At 45.8% G+C, this 16,036-nt stretch overlaps 1 protein-coding gene across 1 annotated transcript in view; it reads right to left on the bottom strand.

Moving 5' to 3' along the window:
- LOC129700638 (histone-lysine N-methyltransferase Smyd1-like) overlaps positions 1-6,998 on the bottom strand; it is a 43,462-nt gene extending 36,464 nt beyond the window's left edge. Inside the window, exon 1 of the mRNA XM_055641255.1 lies at positions 6,584-6,998. Within this exon, the coding sequence (XP_055497230.1) occupies positions 6,584-6,720 (137 nt within the window). The 5' untranslated portion in view covers positions 6,721-6,998. The remainder of the gene's footprint in view (positions 1-6,583) is intronic.
- Positions 6,999-16,036: the final 9,038 nt, after the last annotated feature.

Raw genomic sequence — 16,036 nt, 5'->3', positions numbered from 1 at the left:
AAGTCTAGGCTGACCATGATACCCATTTAAACTGATCCCAGCTGCCTGCGCAGATCTATATACATCTCTATATACCCTAGCTGTCCAAGACCACATGCTGCCAGAGGAGGTAGTTGAAGCAGGTAGCTATCACAACATTTAAAAGACCCATTTAGACTGGAACATGGACAGGAAAGGTTTAGAAGTATATAGGCCAAACGCATTTGGGCCGAAGGGCCTGTTTCCACTCTATATGACTCTAGGACTATGACTCTAAGAGGCTTGCCTTATCTAGTACCATGTGCTTGCATTTGGCCCATAAACCTTTTCTATTAATGTACCTATCCAAATGTCTTAAACATTACAATTTATTACCCGTGGAGGAAAGACCAAATGGTGGTTTAAATCGAAGACAGACACAAAATGCTGGAGTAACTCAGCGGGACACTGAGTAACTCTGAAGAAGGGTCTCGACCTGAAACATCACCCATTCCTTCTCTCCTGAGATGTTGCCCATCCAGCTGAGTTACTCCAGCATTTTGTGAATATCTGCAATTTACTACCTCCTCTGTCAGCTTGTTTTCAGAATAAGGGTTAAACCATTTAGAACAGAGACGAGGAAACACTTTTTCTCACAGAGAGTTGTGAGTCTGTGGAATTCTCTGGCTCAGAGGGTAGTGGAGGCAGGTTCTCTGGATGCTTTCAAGAGAGAGCTAGATGGGGCTCTTAAAGATAGAGGAGTCAGGGGATATGGGGAAAAGGCAGGAACGGGGTGCTGATTGGGGATGATCAGCCATGATCACATTGAATGGCGGAGCTGGCTCGAAGGGCCGAATGGCCTCCTCCTGCACCTATTGTCTATTGTCTATTGTCTATTGTTAATAATACCCAATATGTAATGAAATTTGGCCCTCACATCCTCTTTAAATATTTCCCCTCTTACCTTAAATCTATGCCCTCAAGTGTTAATCGTAGAAAAAACTCAGCCATCTTATCCAGGCTCATCATATTTTTATAAAGCTCTGTAAGGTCACATCTCAGCCTTCCTCACACCAGGGAAAACAGTTCAGCCCACATAGACTGCCCTTCTAACGAGCCCTCCAGATCTGATTTCATCTTGCAGTAAATGATGTACCCTTTATCCTTCATCTGAGCATTGAGGACGGCTTGATTGTATTCACATGCAGTCTTTCCTCTGAAGACAGCCACAAAATGCTGGCGTAACTCAGCGGGCCGGGCAGCATCTCTGGAGAAAAGGAATAGGGTCGAGACCCTTCTTCCGACCGGGAGTCAGGGGAGAGGAAAACTAGAGGTATGAACGAGTACAGGACAAATCAGAGGCGGCACCGATGTCTCAGGAAAGGTGGAGCCCACAATGGTCCTTTGTTGGATGCGGAGGAGGTGATAACAAAGGAATACAAACGGCGGGGACTAGCAGGATGGCTAGGGTGGGGGAGGGACAGAGAGAGTGGGAATGCAAGGATCACGGCTTCTTTGACTGGATAGCATGCAAACACAGTATACGCGACAATCCTAAACTAAACGAAACCGAACTAAACTAAACTAAACTTCAGCAACAACCTTGTGAATATTTTCTGCATCCTCTCCAGCCAAATCACAACCTTCCTATAGTGTTTTTACCAGAACAGAGTAGCGGCATGGTGGCGCAGTGGTAGAGTTGCTGCCTTACAGCGCTAGAGGCCCGGGTTCGATCCTGACTACAGGTGCTGTCTGTACGGAGTTTGTACGTTCTCCCCGTAATTATTTTTCCTGGGGCAGGGGACTATAAAAGTAAGGATAGAGATTTAAGGTAAGATGGTGAGGTTTGTAAAGGACCTGAAGACAAGTGGATGTGTGGGACGAGCTGTCAAAGGAAGGTCCAGGAGAAATGACCAGCTTCAAAAGACATTTTAAATAAATAGATGGCTATGAAAGGTTTTGAAGGATGTAGGACAAATGAAATGAGTTCAGATGAACAGTTGGGCCGAAGATCTTTTAGACTTTAGAGATGCAGCGCGGAAACAGGCCCTTCGGCCCACTGAGTCTGCGCCAACCAGTACACTAAAAGGGCCTGTCCCACTTGACGGCTTTGCCAGCGACATATCAGGGTCGGCAAAAGATTTTGAACATTTCAAAATCCAGCGGCGACAAAGAAAATGTTATGAAGAAGGCTCATCAGCGTCTCTTCTTCCTGAGGAGACTGAAGAAGGTCCATCTGTCCCCTCAGATCTTGTTGAACTTCACCGCTGCACCATCGAGAGCATCCTTACCAACTGCATCACAGTATGGTATGGCAACTGCTCTGTGTCTCCGACCGGAAGGCATTGCAGAGGGTGGTGAAAATTGCCCAACGCATCACCGGTTCCACGCTCCCCTCCATTGAGTCTGTCCAAAGCAAGCGCTGTCTGCGGAGGGCGCTCAGCATCGCCAAGGACTGCTCTCACCCCAACCATGGACTGTTTACCCTCCTACCATCCGGGAGGCGCTACAGGTCTCTCCGTTGCCGAACCAGCAGGTCGAGGAACAGCTTCTTTCCGGCGGCTGTCACTCTACTAAAACAACGTACCTCGGTGACTGCCAATCACCACCCCCCACCCCCGGACACTTATTATTTTTTTATTCAAATCGTTTGCTATGTCGCTCTTCAAGGGAGATGCTAAATGCATTTCGTTGTCTCTGTACTGTACACTGACAATGACAATTAAAATTGAATCTGAATCTGACACTTGGAAAAACACCGCGCGTTATACGTCATCACGCAGCGTCACTGCAGCATCGTACGTCATCACGCCGTGTCTCGCCGCGTGTTTCTCAGTGACCTGATACGTCAGTCGATGATGCCGGTAGTCCCCAAAAATATCGCCAAGTGGGACAAGCCCTTAGCACTATCCTACACATTGGCGACATTTTACAATTTATCACCAAAGCCAATTAACCTACAAACCTGTACGTCTTTGGGATGTGGGAGGAAACCGGAGGTGATCGTACAAACTCTGTACTGATAGCACCCGTGCAGTTCAGTTTCAGTTTAGTTTATTGTCACGTGTACAGTGAACAACTTTTGTTGCGTGCCAACCAGTCCGCAGAAAGTAAAAACATGATTACAATCGCATAGATACATGATAAGGAATAACCTTTAGTGCAAGATAAAGCTAGCAAAGCCTGATCAAGGATAGTCCAAGGGTCACCAATGAGGTAGATCGTAGTTCATGACTGCTCTCTAGTTGTGGTAGGCTGATTCAGTTGCCTAATAACAGTTGGGAAGAAATTGGCCCCGAATCTGGAGGTGTGCGTTTTCACACTTCTATACCTTTTTCCTAATGGGAGAGGGGAGAAGAGGGAGTGGCCAGGGTGCGACTCATCCTTGATTACGCTGCTGGCCTTGCCGAGGCAGCGTGAGGTGTAAATGGAGTCAATGGAAGGGAGGTTGGTTTGTGTGATGGTCTGGGCTGCATCCACAATTCGCTGTAATTTTTTGCGGTCTTGGATTGAGCTGTTCCCCAAACCGAGCTGTGATGCATCCGGAAAAAATGCTTTCTATGGTGCATCTGTAGAAGTTGTTGAGAGTTGTAGGGGACATGCCGAACTTCCTAAACCTTCTAAAGAAGTAGAGGCATTGGTGTGGTTTCATGGTCGTTGCTTCCAGATTCACAACATCCAGATTCAAAACAGCATCTTCCCAAATTCCGTCAGGCTATTAAACATGACAAACACTATGACTGCATGGATTCCCTCCGGGTGCTCAAGATTCCCCCCTATCCCAAAGGAATGTGGGTTTGTAGGTTAAAAGACTCTGTAAATTGCTCCTGGTATAAATGGATGAGAAAGTGGGATAACTCAGAGCTAGTGAACAGGCGATCAAAGGTGAGCATGGTCTCGGTGGGCCGAAGGGGGCATCTCAGAACGAAACTAAACACCCTTAGGAAGGCACGTGGGTGACATCCCAACCCGAAACGTCACCTATCCATGTTTTCCAGAGATGCTGCCTGACCCGCTGAGTTACTCCAGCACTTTGGGTCCTTTTTTTGTTTAATAACCAGTATCTGCAGTTTCTTGAGTCGCTCGTGGGACCTAGCAGACTGCGGCCTGGAAGGGTGAAGCTCCTGCTCATTCCCCCAAAGACCAGAGACCAGGGCGATGGAGCTGGGAATGATGGAGGGTGCCACGGGTAAGGAGCGAAGCCGGTGGGAGAGGAGAGGGAACCGGGGGTTGGGGTTACTGCAGGGTCGACTGCAGGAAGCTCCCACCACCGGGGAACAAAGGTGGATGGGCGAGGAACGGGACGTGGATTCGCTGGTCGACCAAGGGAAAGCGACGGCATGGTCGAGGCCCCCCGCAGCCTGGGGCTCGCCCCCCCCACTCACAACGGGGAAAAAGGTATGGAAGGGTAAGGTGTGACGCCTGAGATCAAAGGGAATTCCCCCATATCCCTTGAGTTCCGTGAACCAGCATCGCCCTAAGATTAAATCTAACTTTCTCTTGTTGAAGTACAAGAAAAAATGTAGCTGAAGTGGATCATTGTTATCCTTCCGTAAGGGATTTAAATCTAACTCTCTCTTGAAGTACAAGAAAAATGTAGAATAGATCCTTGTTAGCTTGGGGAAGGTAACAATGAGGCATACAAACTAAAATTTGAACAAGGGGACAATAGACAATAGACAATAGACAATAGGTGCAGGTGTAGGCCATTTGGCCCTTCGAGCCAGCATCACCATCCAATGTGATCATGGCTGATCATCCCCAATCAGTACCCCGTTCCTGCTTTCTCCCCATATCCCCTGACTCCGCTATCTTGAAGAGCCCTATCTAGCTCTCTCTTGAAAGTATCCAGAGAACCTGCCTCCACCGCCCTCTGAGGAAGAGAATTCCACAGACTCACAACTCTCTGTGAGAAAAAGAGAGTTGTGACAATCAATCTAGTCGGAGGACTGGGGTGGGGAAGGAATGGAGAGAGAGGGAAAGCTAGGGTCACCTGAAGTTAGAGAAGTCAATATTCAAAATGAAAATGGCAGGTTCACCAGCAGTCCTCTCTCACCTCGGCACGGTGGCGCAGCGGTAGAGTTGCTGTCTTACACCCCGGTTCAATCCCGACTACGGGTGCTGTCTGTATGGAGTTTGTACGTTCTCCCCGCGAACTGCGTGGATTTTCCCTGGGATCTTCAGTTTCCTCCCACACGCCAAAGACGTACAGGTTTGTACGTTAATTGGCTTGTATACGTGTAAAATTGTCCCCAGTGTGTTCAGGGTGGTGTTAATGAGCGGGGATCGCTGGGTTTGTTTCCGTGCTGTATCTCTAAACTAACCTAAAGGGCAAGCAAGGACGGACAGTGATTTCTCCATTAGAAGCCCCCACATAGCCAAGGGTTCCACCGAGAGCTGGACACAGTTCAAGAATTTGTTCCGAGGAAGCCCGCCAAGTACAGTTACTGAGACCGGTGGCTGGCCAAGGGGTGTGTGTGGAACGGTCCACAGCAAACCTGCGCATGGTCTGGGGACAACTGCAGATGCAGCAGAATCACGGAACCCAGCACCATCAAACGGAACAGCAGAGTATATTTTTGAGGGAGAGGGGCATGGTTTTTAGCAAAGCAAAGGCAAGTAGCCCATTCACCTTTCCACTGTATAGTCGGGGTGGAAGATTGCAACCTTCACATGGTCCGCCCTGTTTCGACTAATGCAACCAACTTGACGTGCACAAACAGGAGATCAAATAGAACAAGTTGTCCTACAACTTTAGGCTGTGCACGCCACACAAAAGAAGAAAACTGTATAGTCATAGTCATGCAGTGTGAAAACAGGCCCTTCAGCCCAACCTGCCCATGCTGGCCAACGTGCCTCATCTACGCTAGTTCCATCTGCCTGCATTTGGCCCATATTCCTCTAAACCTATCCTACCCACATAGCTGTCTAAATGTTTCATAAACGTTGCAATAGTAGCTGCCTCAACGACCTCCTCCGGCACCACCTTTAGCATACAAATGCTACCCTTCAGGTTCCCATTTAAGGGAGGCACAGTGGTGCAGAGGTCGAGCTGCTGCCTTATAATGCCAGGGACCCGGGTTCAATCCTGGCTACGGGTGGTGTCTGTACGTTCTCCCCATGACCAGCAGGGATTTTCTCCGAGATCTATGGTTTCCTCCCGCACTCCAAAGACGTACATGGCTGTAGGTTAATTGGCTTGGTATAAATGTATACATACTTAAATGTAAATTGTCCCGAGTGTGTGTAGGATAGTGTTAAATGCCCCTGTCCCACTTAGGAAACCTGAACGGAAACCTCTGGAGACTTTGCGCCCCACCCAAGGTTTCCGTGCGGTTCCCGGAGGTTGCAGGTGGTTGCCGGAGGTTGCAGGTAGTGGAAGCGGGTAGGGAGACTGACAAAAACCTCCGGGAACCTCACGGAAACCTTGAGTGGGGCGCAAAGTCTCCAGAGGTTTCCGTTCAGGTTTCCTAAGTGGGACAGGGGCATTAGTGTGCGGGAATCGCTGGTCGGCGCGGACTCAGTGAGCCGAAGGGCCAGTTTCCACGCTGTATCCCTAAAAAATAAAAAAAAGATATGGCACCCGTTTGCTCTGTACAGTCAATCAATCAGCAGGTCGACTCACTTGTCAAACACAACAGCAGCATATGCAGGTTCAGCAAAGATCACATCCCCACTCCAGAACTCTTGCTTCGTCTTCAGGCCCCTTCCCTTGCTGCCCGCGTCGAAGACTTCGACTTTGTCCATGTCGCCCGCAGTCATTTGTGTGAACGTGTGTGGGTGCGTGGAGAACAACACTGGGCTTTAACCTTGGCGACTAATCTCCAGTTGTCTCGACACCTTTCTAGATGCCTGAGAGCCGGCTTCTATAAATGGGCCGCTTCTGTCAGACTGCACCAAGCCGTGCAGTGAGGGGGAGCGGGAGAGGCAGAGGGGAACACAACTTCTCGATCGCAAGCGTTTGTCCCCCTCTAGGGTGCCCGTACCCCTGTAGCCGCTGATGCAGAACTGCGCTAAAACGTCACACCCATTTTGTTGTATAAAGTGGAGTGGCGTTTTCCTGAGGAATTCTGTGTCTCCTGCGATGAATGAAAGTTTTGTCTCTTCCCCTGCTTTGGGAAGGGGGGTTGGAAGCCCAGCAGGTTTATTTTTGGAAAACAGATGCCCTTATCCATCAAAGGCTGGCAGCTGGAGAGAGGAGGCTATTTAGTTTAGTTTAGAGATAGAGCGCTGAAACAGGCCCCTCGGCCCACCGAGTCCGCACTGAGCCCGCACCGACCAGTGACCGCCCCGTACGCTAACACTATCCCATGCACACTAGGGAACAATTTACAATTTTTACCGAAGCCAATTAACCTCCAAACCTGTGCATCTTTGGAGGGAAACGGGGCACCTGGAGTAAACCCACGTGGGTCACGGGGAGAAGGTACAAACTCCGTGCGGACATCACCTGCGGTCGGGATTGAACCCGGGTCTCTGGCGTGTAAGGCAGTAACTCTACCGCAACGCCACCCTTGTATAATTGTGGTGTTTAAGAGTGTTTTTAGATAGCGTCTGGGAAAAATACTAACACCAACTAGAGAGCGTTCCTCACCTCCCGTCTACCTCATTGGAGACCATTGGACAATCTTTAATCGTTGGCGGGAATGGGGATCTCTAAATGACAAGGGATTTGGAGCCTCTTGTCAGAAATAATAAAAAGAGGACATGGGCCAGACACAGAGCTGGGATCTAAAGCTGGGATCCCTGGAGCAGTGTATGGGCGGAAACCGCTTTTAGATCATGGAGGACACACAATGAGGCCTGACATCTAGGGCAGGGGTCGGCAACCCATGGCCCGCAGGCCAGATCCGGCCCTTAACCCAAAATCATCTGGCCCGCAGGCATATATTTTTTCAATTCGTTTTCGCGACCTGGAAACTGCAGCCAGACCTGTCAGCTAACCTGCGATCTACAGCCCGTCCTGGGGTTAGCAAGCCGACCTGGGAAGTACAGCCAGCCCTGGGGCACACAGGCGACTGGGAACTCGCTGTGGCCTAGGTCACAAAATATGGGGGGGGGATTGTGCCCCACCTCTCAAAACATGAGTGGTACAGGACCCCCATGTCGTCGTCCCCCCCACTGTGTTGGGGATGTAGGGACATTTTTAATGAAGAAAGAAGGGGGTTTAAGATACCTCTGGTAGATAAAAATCAGAGATTATAATGAGGGAGAAAGGGTAAACATAGAGAAAATAGGGTTCGTCAGACATCAGTGATCATCTATGTTTGGAGCCGCAGAAGGTGGGCAAGGTCCAGAATGAATATTTAGTTAGTTAGTTAGTTACGTTTATTGTCACGGGTTCCGAGGTACAGTGAAAAGCTTTTTGTTGCGTGTTAACCAGTCAGCAGAAAGACAATACAGGATTACAATCGATCCATCCACAGTGTACGGATACATGATAAAAGGAAAGATGTTTAGTACAAGATAAATTCCAGTAGTGCGAAATGCAGGTGTTGGCGTAGAAGATTTAAAGAGTGGAGCGATTGTAATGCGTGATTACAGATCCAATTTTTCAAAGCCAGAGTTGCCTGACTTTGGCGCTATCTTAGATGGATCGCTGTTTTTACCGTGGAGATCATGTATTGTCTTTCCGCTAACTGGTGAGCATGCGACAAAAGCTTTTCACTGTACCTCAGTACACATGACAATAAACTAAACTGAAACTGAGAAAGCGGTGAGGATGAGGTAACTTGGGACAGTTAATGGAGATGCCTTGAGGACAGTCCCTATTATGGTCGAAGGGATGCTGGACATCCTAAGATGCATGAATATAGATAAATCTCATGAACCTGATTCAAGCACCAGCTGTCATCTATGTTTAGACTTCTGGCTTTAGAGTTATAAAGAGGAAACAGGCCCTTCGGCCCACCGAGTCCGCGCCGACCAGCGATCACCCCATACAGAAACACCACCCGACACACTTGGGATAATTTACAGATGCCAATTAATCCACAAACCTGCACGTCTTTGACGTGTGGGAGCAAACCAGAGCACCAGGAGAAAACCCACGTGGTCACGGGGAGAATGTACAAACTCTGTACAGTAAGCGCCCGTAGTTTATGTTCATGGGTTATAGAAGCTGAATTAGGCCATTTGGCCCATCAAGTCTATTCTGCCATTCAATCGTGACTGATCTATCTTTCCCTTTCAATCCCATTCCCCTGCTTTCTTCCCATTACCCCCGACACCCGTACTAATCAAGTAGTCAGGATTGAACCCGGGTCTCTGGCGCGGTAAGGCAGCAACTCTACCGCTGTGCCACCGTGCCGCCCGATGTTCTTGATGTGCTTTGAGTTGAGAATGTTCGGCAAAGTTTCTCCAGAGACTCACCAAGAGGGAGCTTGTTCCAAGAATGCCTGCTAAATAAAGAGCTTGTACTTGTACAACCCCAGCCTCCGCGTGCCTTATCACAGTCATTACACCCGCTGTTAAAATAGCATCGCATTCCACCCTTGAAAATAAGACCTTGTCATTCTGGGACAATGGCATGCCTAAATCGAATGAGCAACTTGCTGAACTGACCAGGGGCTATCCCTGTGACACAAGGACCAAGCTAAAGACTCAGCAAGCCAGTGATACACTCATTCGTAGCATTCACAAGGGCCTGGTTTCAGCTCAGCTTGTGTGCAGGGCTGCCTCCAAAAGCATAAAATCTCTGATCCCAGGAAACACGAAGGACTTAGGTGATTTATTGACCTTAATAAAGTTTGCTTCATGAGGGCGGCATGGTGGCGCAGCGGCAGAGTTGCTGCCTTACAGAGACCCGTGTTCGATCCTGACTTCGGGTCCTTGGCTGTATGGAGTTCGCACATTCTCTGCCGTGACCTGCCTGGCTTTTCTCCGGTTTCCTCTCACACAATGAAGATGTACAGGTTTGTATGTAACGGGAATTGGCTTGGTAATGAATGCAAATTGTCCCCAGTGTGTGTAGGATAGTGTAAGTGTGCGGGGATCTCTTGTCAACGTGGACTCGGTGGGCAGGAGGGTATGTTTCTGCGCCGTATCTCTTAACTAAACTAAAGTTCAAGTTATAGGAACAGAATGAGCCCATTCAGCCCATCAAGTCTACCCCGCCATTCAATCATGACGGACCTATCTCTCCCTCCTCACCCCATTCTCCTGCCTTCTCCCCATAACCCCTGACACCCGTACTAATCAAGAATCTATCACTCTCCGCTTTGACCGAATCTCGATGAGGTGGTTTTGCTGCTTACAACAGCCTCTGTTGCTTTGTTTCATCATTGTTTAGATTAGTTTCTTATTGTCATGTGTACCTCGGTACAGAGGAAAGCTTTTTGTTGCGTGCTATGCAGTCAACGAAAAGACTACACGTGATTATAATCAGGCTGTCCACAGTGTACAAATACAGGATCTATTTGTGATCTATTCCTCTCATGATTTTGTACACCTCTATAAGACCACCACTCATCCTCCTGAGCTCCAGGGAATAGAGTCCTAGCCTACTCAACCTTTCCCTATAGTTCAGGCCCTCGAGTCCTGGCAACATCCTCGTAAATCATCTCTGCAACCTTTCCAGCTTGACAACATCTTTTCTATAACATGGTGTCCAGAACTGAATGCAACATTCTAAATGTCACCTCACCATGACTAATACAACTGCAACATGACCTCACAACTTATATACTCCGAGCAGACGAGGGCCGCAAACGCAGAGTTAACACTGACTGCTGCGTTGTCTTCTGACCTATTCTGGAACTGATGCACTACAATGCGCTGCAATGCTGAGAACTATATTCTGCACTCTGTATTTTTCCCTTTGCTCTATCTAAGTACGGCACAGAGGCACAGCTGTAGATTTGCTGCCTTCCGGCACCAGAGACCAGGGTTCAATCCTAACTACAGGTGCTGTCTGCGCAAAGTTTGCACGTTTCCCCCCGTCACCGAGTGGGTTTTCTCCAGATGCACAAGTTTCTTCCCACTTTCCAAAGATAATCCCAAGCGTGGAGGGTAGAACTAGTGTATGGGTGATAGCTGGTCGGCATGGACTCGTTGGGCAGAAGAGCCTGTTTCCACACTGTATCTCTGAACTAAACTAAACTAAAATAAACTATTAAACAAGTTTATTTATTTATTTATTTGTTTGTTTATTTGTTCCGAACAAGTAAAGACATAAATAGGAATAAATAACAACAACAAAATCGAAGTAGTCAAACAATTGGACATTCCAGGCAATATTTGCAAAGCAATGAAAAGCATAAAGCAAAATTTAAATGTCCAACACTTTTTCTTTACAAGCTCGAAAAGGAGTGAGAAGAAGAATAACTTATTTAATCTCACCCCTTCTCCCGAAACCCTTTTTCCATATTTAATAATTAATTCATTAATAATAATAATACCCTAGACAATTTTTAGAGATGCATACAGACATATATATATATATACATCCAACTGATATACACATACAAGTAACATGTATGAAGTAACCAAAAAACATAAATTAATAATAAATAAAATAATAAATAAACATTAACCCCTGTTTGTCAACCATCCCCTTCATCCCTGTACCTTGTGAAAAAAGTTTTTTAGTATGTCATTTTGAAATGGTTCATATTTGGACATTGCTTTAACTCCACATTCAAACTGTTCCACATTCCTACTCCACAGACCGAAATACAAAAAGTTTTTCTGGTCGTGTGGACTCTTTGTACCTTAAAATTAAATATTCTTCTTAAATTATAACCCCCCACTCGCTCATTGAATAATTTTTGTATATTTCCAGGTAAGTTTTTATTTTTGTCCCTAAACATTATCTGTGCTGTTTTAAATGCAACCAAATCTTCTAATTTTAATAATTTTGACTGTAAGAATAATGGATTAGTGTGACCCAGATACCTGACATTGTGAATAATACGTATTGTTCTTTTTTGTAGAATAGTTAATGAATGTAGTGAACTTTTATAGTTATTGCCCCAGACTTCTGGACAGTAATTTAAATAGTTACAACAACTAAGTTACAGAGATAGGTTGAATAAGTTAGGTCTTTATTCTCTGGAGCGCAGAAGGTTAAGGGGGGACCTGATAGAGGTCTTTAAAATGATGAGAGGGATAGACAGAGTTGATGTGGACAAGCTTTTCCCTTTGAGAATAGGGAAGATTCAAACAAGAGGACATGACTTCAGAATTAAGGGACAGAAGTTTAGGGGTAATATGAGGGGGAACTTCTTTACGCAGAGAGTGGTGGCGGTGTGGAATGAGCTCCCAGTGGAAGTGGTGGAGGCAGGTTCATTGGTATCATTTAAAAATAAATTGGATAGGCATATGGATGAGAAGGGAATGGAGGGTTATGGTACGAGTGCAGGCAGGTGGGACTAAGGGGAAAAAAATTTGTTCGGCATGGACTTGTAGGGCCGAGATGGCCGGTTTCCGTGCTGTAATTGTTATAAGGTTATATGGTTAAATAGGGTAAGATTAGTGAACAGTAGAGAATGTGGAGTGATTTGTGATCCAGAACCTGCTTAACTTTGTGTAATACAGAAATGCTTTTTGACAGTTTGGATTGTACATGTTTAATGTGTGATTTCCAGCTGATTCTATCATCCATTATAACCCCAAGAAATTTATTTTCATGAACTCGTTCAATTTCAACCCCATTTATCTTTATATTTGCTTGTGTAATTGATCTGCAATTACCAAATAACATTATTTTGGTTTTGCTCAAGTTTAAAGATATTTTGTTCCTGTCAAACCATGTTTTCAGTTTGCCCATTTCTTTTGTTATTTTGTCCAGTAGTTGTTTTAAATTCTCCCCAGAACAAAAAAATATTTGTGTCGTCTGCAAACAAGACCAGCCTCAAGGCATTGGACACATTACAAATGTCGTTTATATACATGATGAATAGTTTTGGACCCAACACTGACCCCTGGGGGACACCACAAGCAATGTCCAAACATGTAAAACTGCAGCTACCCAGCTTCACAAACTGTTGCCTTGGTTGTCTTGTATTTGACTTGGTTGTGTCTATGTATGGTATATCTGATCTGTTTGGATAGCAAGCATAATAATGCTTTTCACTGTACCTCGGTAAATGTAACAATAATATGTTATATTATTTATTATGATTACATATTCTGCTGTGCTGCAGCAGGTAAAATGTCATTGTTCTATCTGGGACATATGACAATAAAACACTCTTGATCCTTGAGCAAACCTAAACCTAAACACCATCCCGACATGGAAATGTATCGCTGATTGAAGAAATTCCATCTCATCTCCTTCCTATAGGAACGTCCTTTAATTCTGTGGCTATGACTTCTGGTCCTAGACTCTCCCACTCGTGAAAATATTCTCTCCACATCCACTCCTTTCACTATTCAGTAATTTTGAATGAGGTGTCCCCCCTCATTCTTCTAAACCCCAGTGAGTACAGGCCCAGTGCTGTCAAACACACTTCATATGTTAACCTCTAGGTTTGGGGCAGTTAAACGTGGCTCAGTCCATGAAGTCCACATCCCTTGACTGAATTTAAAAACAGAATAACGCTGAACTTCTGTGTCTTCTTGACAAAGACACTTGGGTATCTCAGTGCAATTCCACATATTTCTAGATAGGGGCGGCACAATGGCGCAGCGGTAGAGTTGCTGCCTTACGGCGCCAGAGACCCGGGTTCGAACCCGACTACGGGTGCTGTCTGTACGGAGTTTGTACGTTCTCCCCATGACCAGCATGGGTTTTCCCTGGGATCTCTGGGTTCCTCCCACACTCCAAAGACATAGAAACATAGAAAATAGGTGCAGGAGTAGGCCATTCGGCCCTTCAAGCCATTCAATATAATCATGGCTGATCTTCCAAAATCAGTACCCCATTCTGGCTTTTTCCCCATATCCCTTGATTCCCTTAGCCCTAATAGCTAAATCTAACTCTCTCTTGAAAGAGTGTGCAGGTAAATTGGCTTGGTATAATTGTAAATTGTCCCTAGTGTTGTAAGATAGTGTAATTATGCATGGATCGCTGGTCGGCGAGGACTCGGTGGGCCGAAGGGCCTGTTTCCCCATTGTATCTCTAAACTAAACAAAACTATGCGTAGGAAGGAACTGCAGATGCTGGTTTAAATCGAAGATAGTGACAAAAAGCTGGAGTAACTCAGCCGGACACGCTGCATCTCTGGAGAGAAGGAATGGGTGACGTTTTGGGCCTGAAGAAGGGTCTCGACCCAAATCGTCACCCTTTCCTTCTCTCCAGAGATGCTGCCTGTCCGGCTGAGTTACTCCAGCTTTTTTGTGTCTATCTAAACTAAACTATATCCCTTCTCCATTTTGAACTGTCATGGGCCTGGGATTTTCACAAGCCTGCAATAGAATTGCCTTTTTTCAAGGAGGCTTTTAGAGTGACCTTGAATTATTTTTTTTCGTGTCCTCTTGAAATTTTTCACAGCGATTGAGTCAAGCACAATGATTTATTTTGCCTGTCTGGTGTCAGACATATGCGCTAAGCAGCCTGCCAGCTGGAACTGGTCACGAGCGAACAGCTGTCTCAGTTATTATATCCCATAAAGTGTCCTTTATCTTCAGTGATTATCGTAAATGAAACAAGTGTGCCCATAGCAATGTCCCTTTAATGAACATCAGGCTAGATTCACTGAGAGACTAAAGGGCCAGTCTACGTGCATGAGTCAGGCTGTAGTTTAGCCTGAGAAAGGGTCTCGACCCGAAACGTCACCCATTCCTTCTCTCCAGAGATGCTGCCTGTCCCGCTGAGATACTACAGCATTTTGTGTCTATCTTTGGTATCTGCAGTTCCTTCCTACATATAAGTTTAGTTTTAGCTGAGCTCAGAGATACAGCCACGGAAACAGGCCCTTAGGCCCACAAAGTCCGCACCGCCCAGCGATCCCCGCACACTAACACTCTCCTACACACACTCGGAACAGTTTTACAAAGGACCCAATACCGATTCCTGAGGCACCCCACTTGTCACCTGCCTCCAACCCGACAAACAGCCATCCACCATTACCCTCTGGCTTCTCCCATTCAGCCACTGTTGAATCCATCTTGCTACTCCTGCATTTATACCCAACAGTTGAACCTTCTTAACCAACCTTCCATGAGGAACCTTGTCAAAGGCCTTACTAAAGTCCATATAGACAACATCCACTGCTTTACCCTCGTCAATTTCCCTAGTAACCTCTTCAAAAAATTCAAGAAGATTAGTCAAACATGACCTTCCAGGCACAAATCCATGCTGACTGTTCCTAATCAGACCCTGTTTATCCAGATGCTTATATATATTATCTCTAAGTATCTTTTCCATTAATTTGCCCACTACTGAAGTCAAACTAACAGGCCTATAATTGCTAGGTTTACTCTTAGAACCCTTTTTAAACAATGGAACAACATGCGCAGTACGCCAACCCTCGGGGATTATTCCCGTTTCTAATGACATTTGAAATATTTCTGTCATAGCCCCTGCTATTTCTACACTAACTTCCCTCAATGTCCTAGGGAATATCCTGTCAGGACCTGGAGACTTATCCACTTTTATATTTTTCAAAAGTGTCAGTACTTCTTTTACTTTGAAACTCATAGTATCCATAGCTACTCTACTAGTTTCCCTTACCTCACATAATTCAATATTCTTCTCCTTGGTGAATACCAAAGAAAATAAATTGTTCAATATCTCCCCCATCTCTTTTGGCTCTGCAGATAGCTGTCCACTCTGTCTCTCCAATGGACCAATTTTATCCCTTGTTATCCTTTTGCTATTAATATAGCTGTAGAAACCCTTTGGATTTACTTTCACCTTACTTGCCAAAGCAACCTCATGTCTTCTTTTAGCTTTTCTAATTTCTTTCTTAAGATTCTTTTTACATTCCTTATACTCCTCAAGCACCTCATTTAATTCATGCTGCCTATAATTATTGTAGATCTCCCTCTTTTTCCGAACAAGATGTCCAATTTCCCTTGAAAACCAGGGCTCTTTCCAATTTTTACTGTTTCCTTTCAACCGAACAGGAACATAAAGATTCTGTACTCTTAAAATTTCCCCTTTAAATGTCCTCCATTTCTCTTCTACATCCTT

The sequence above is a fragment of the Leucoraja erinacea genome, chromosome 1 (genome assembly GCF_028641065.1).
Source record: "Leucoraja erinacea ecotype New England chromosome 1, Leri_hhj_1, whole genome shotgun sequence".
NCBI classification, from domain to species: Eukaryota; Metazoa; Chordata; class Chondrichthyes; order Rajiformes; family Rajidae; genus Leucoraja; species Leucoraja erinaceus.
This window is presented reverse-complemented; position numbering and strand designations above follow the sequence as displayed.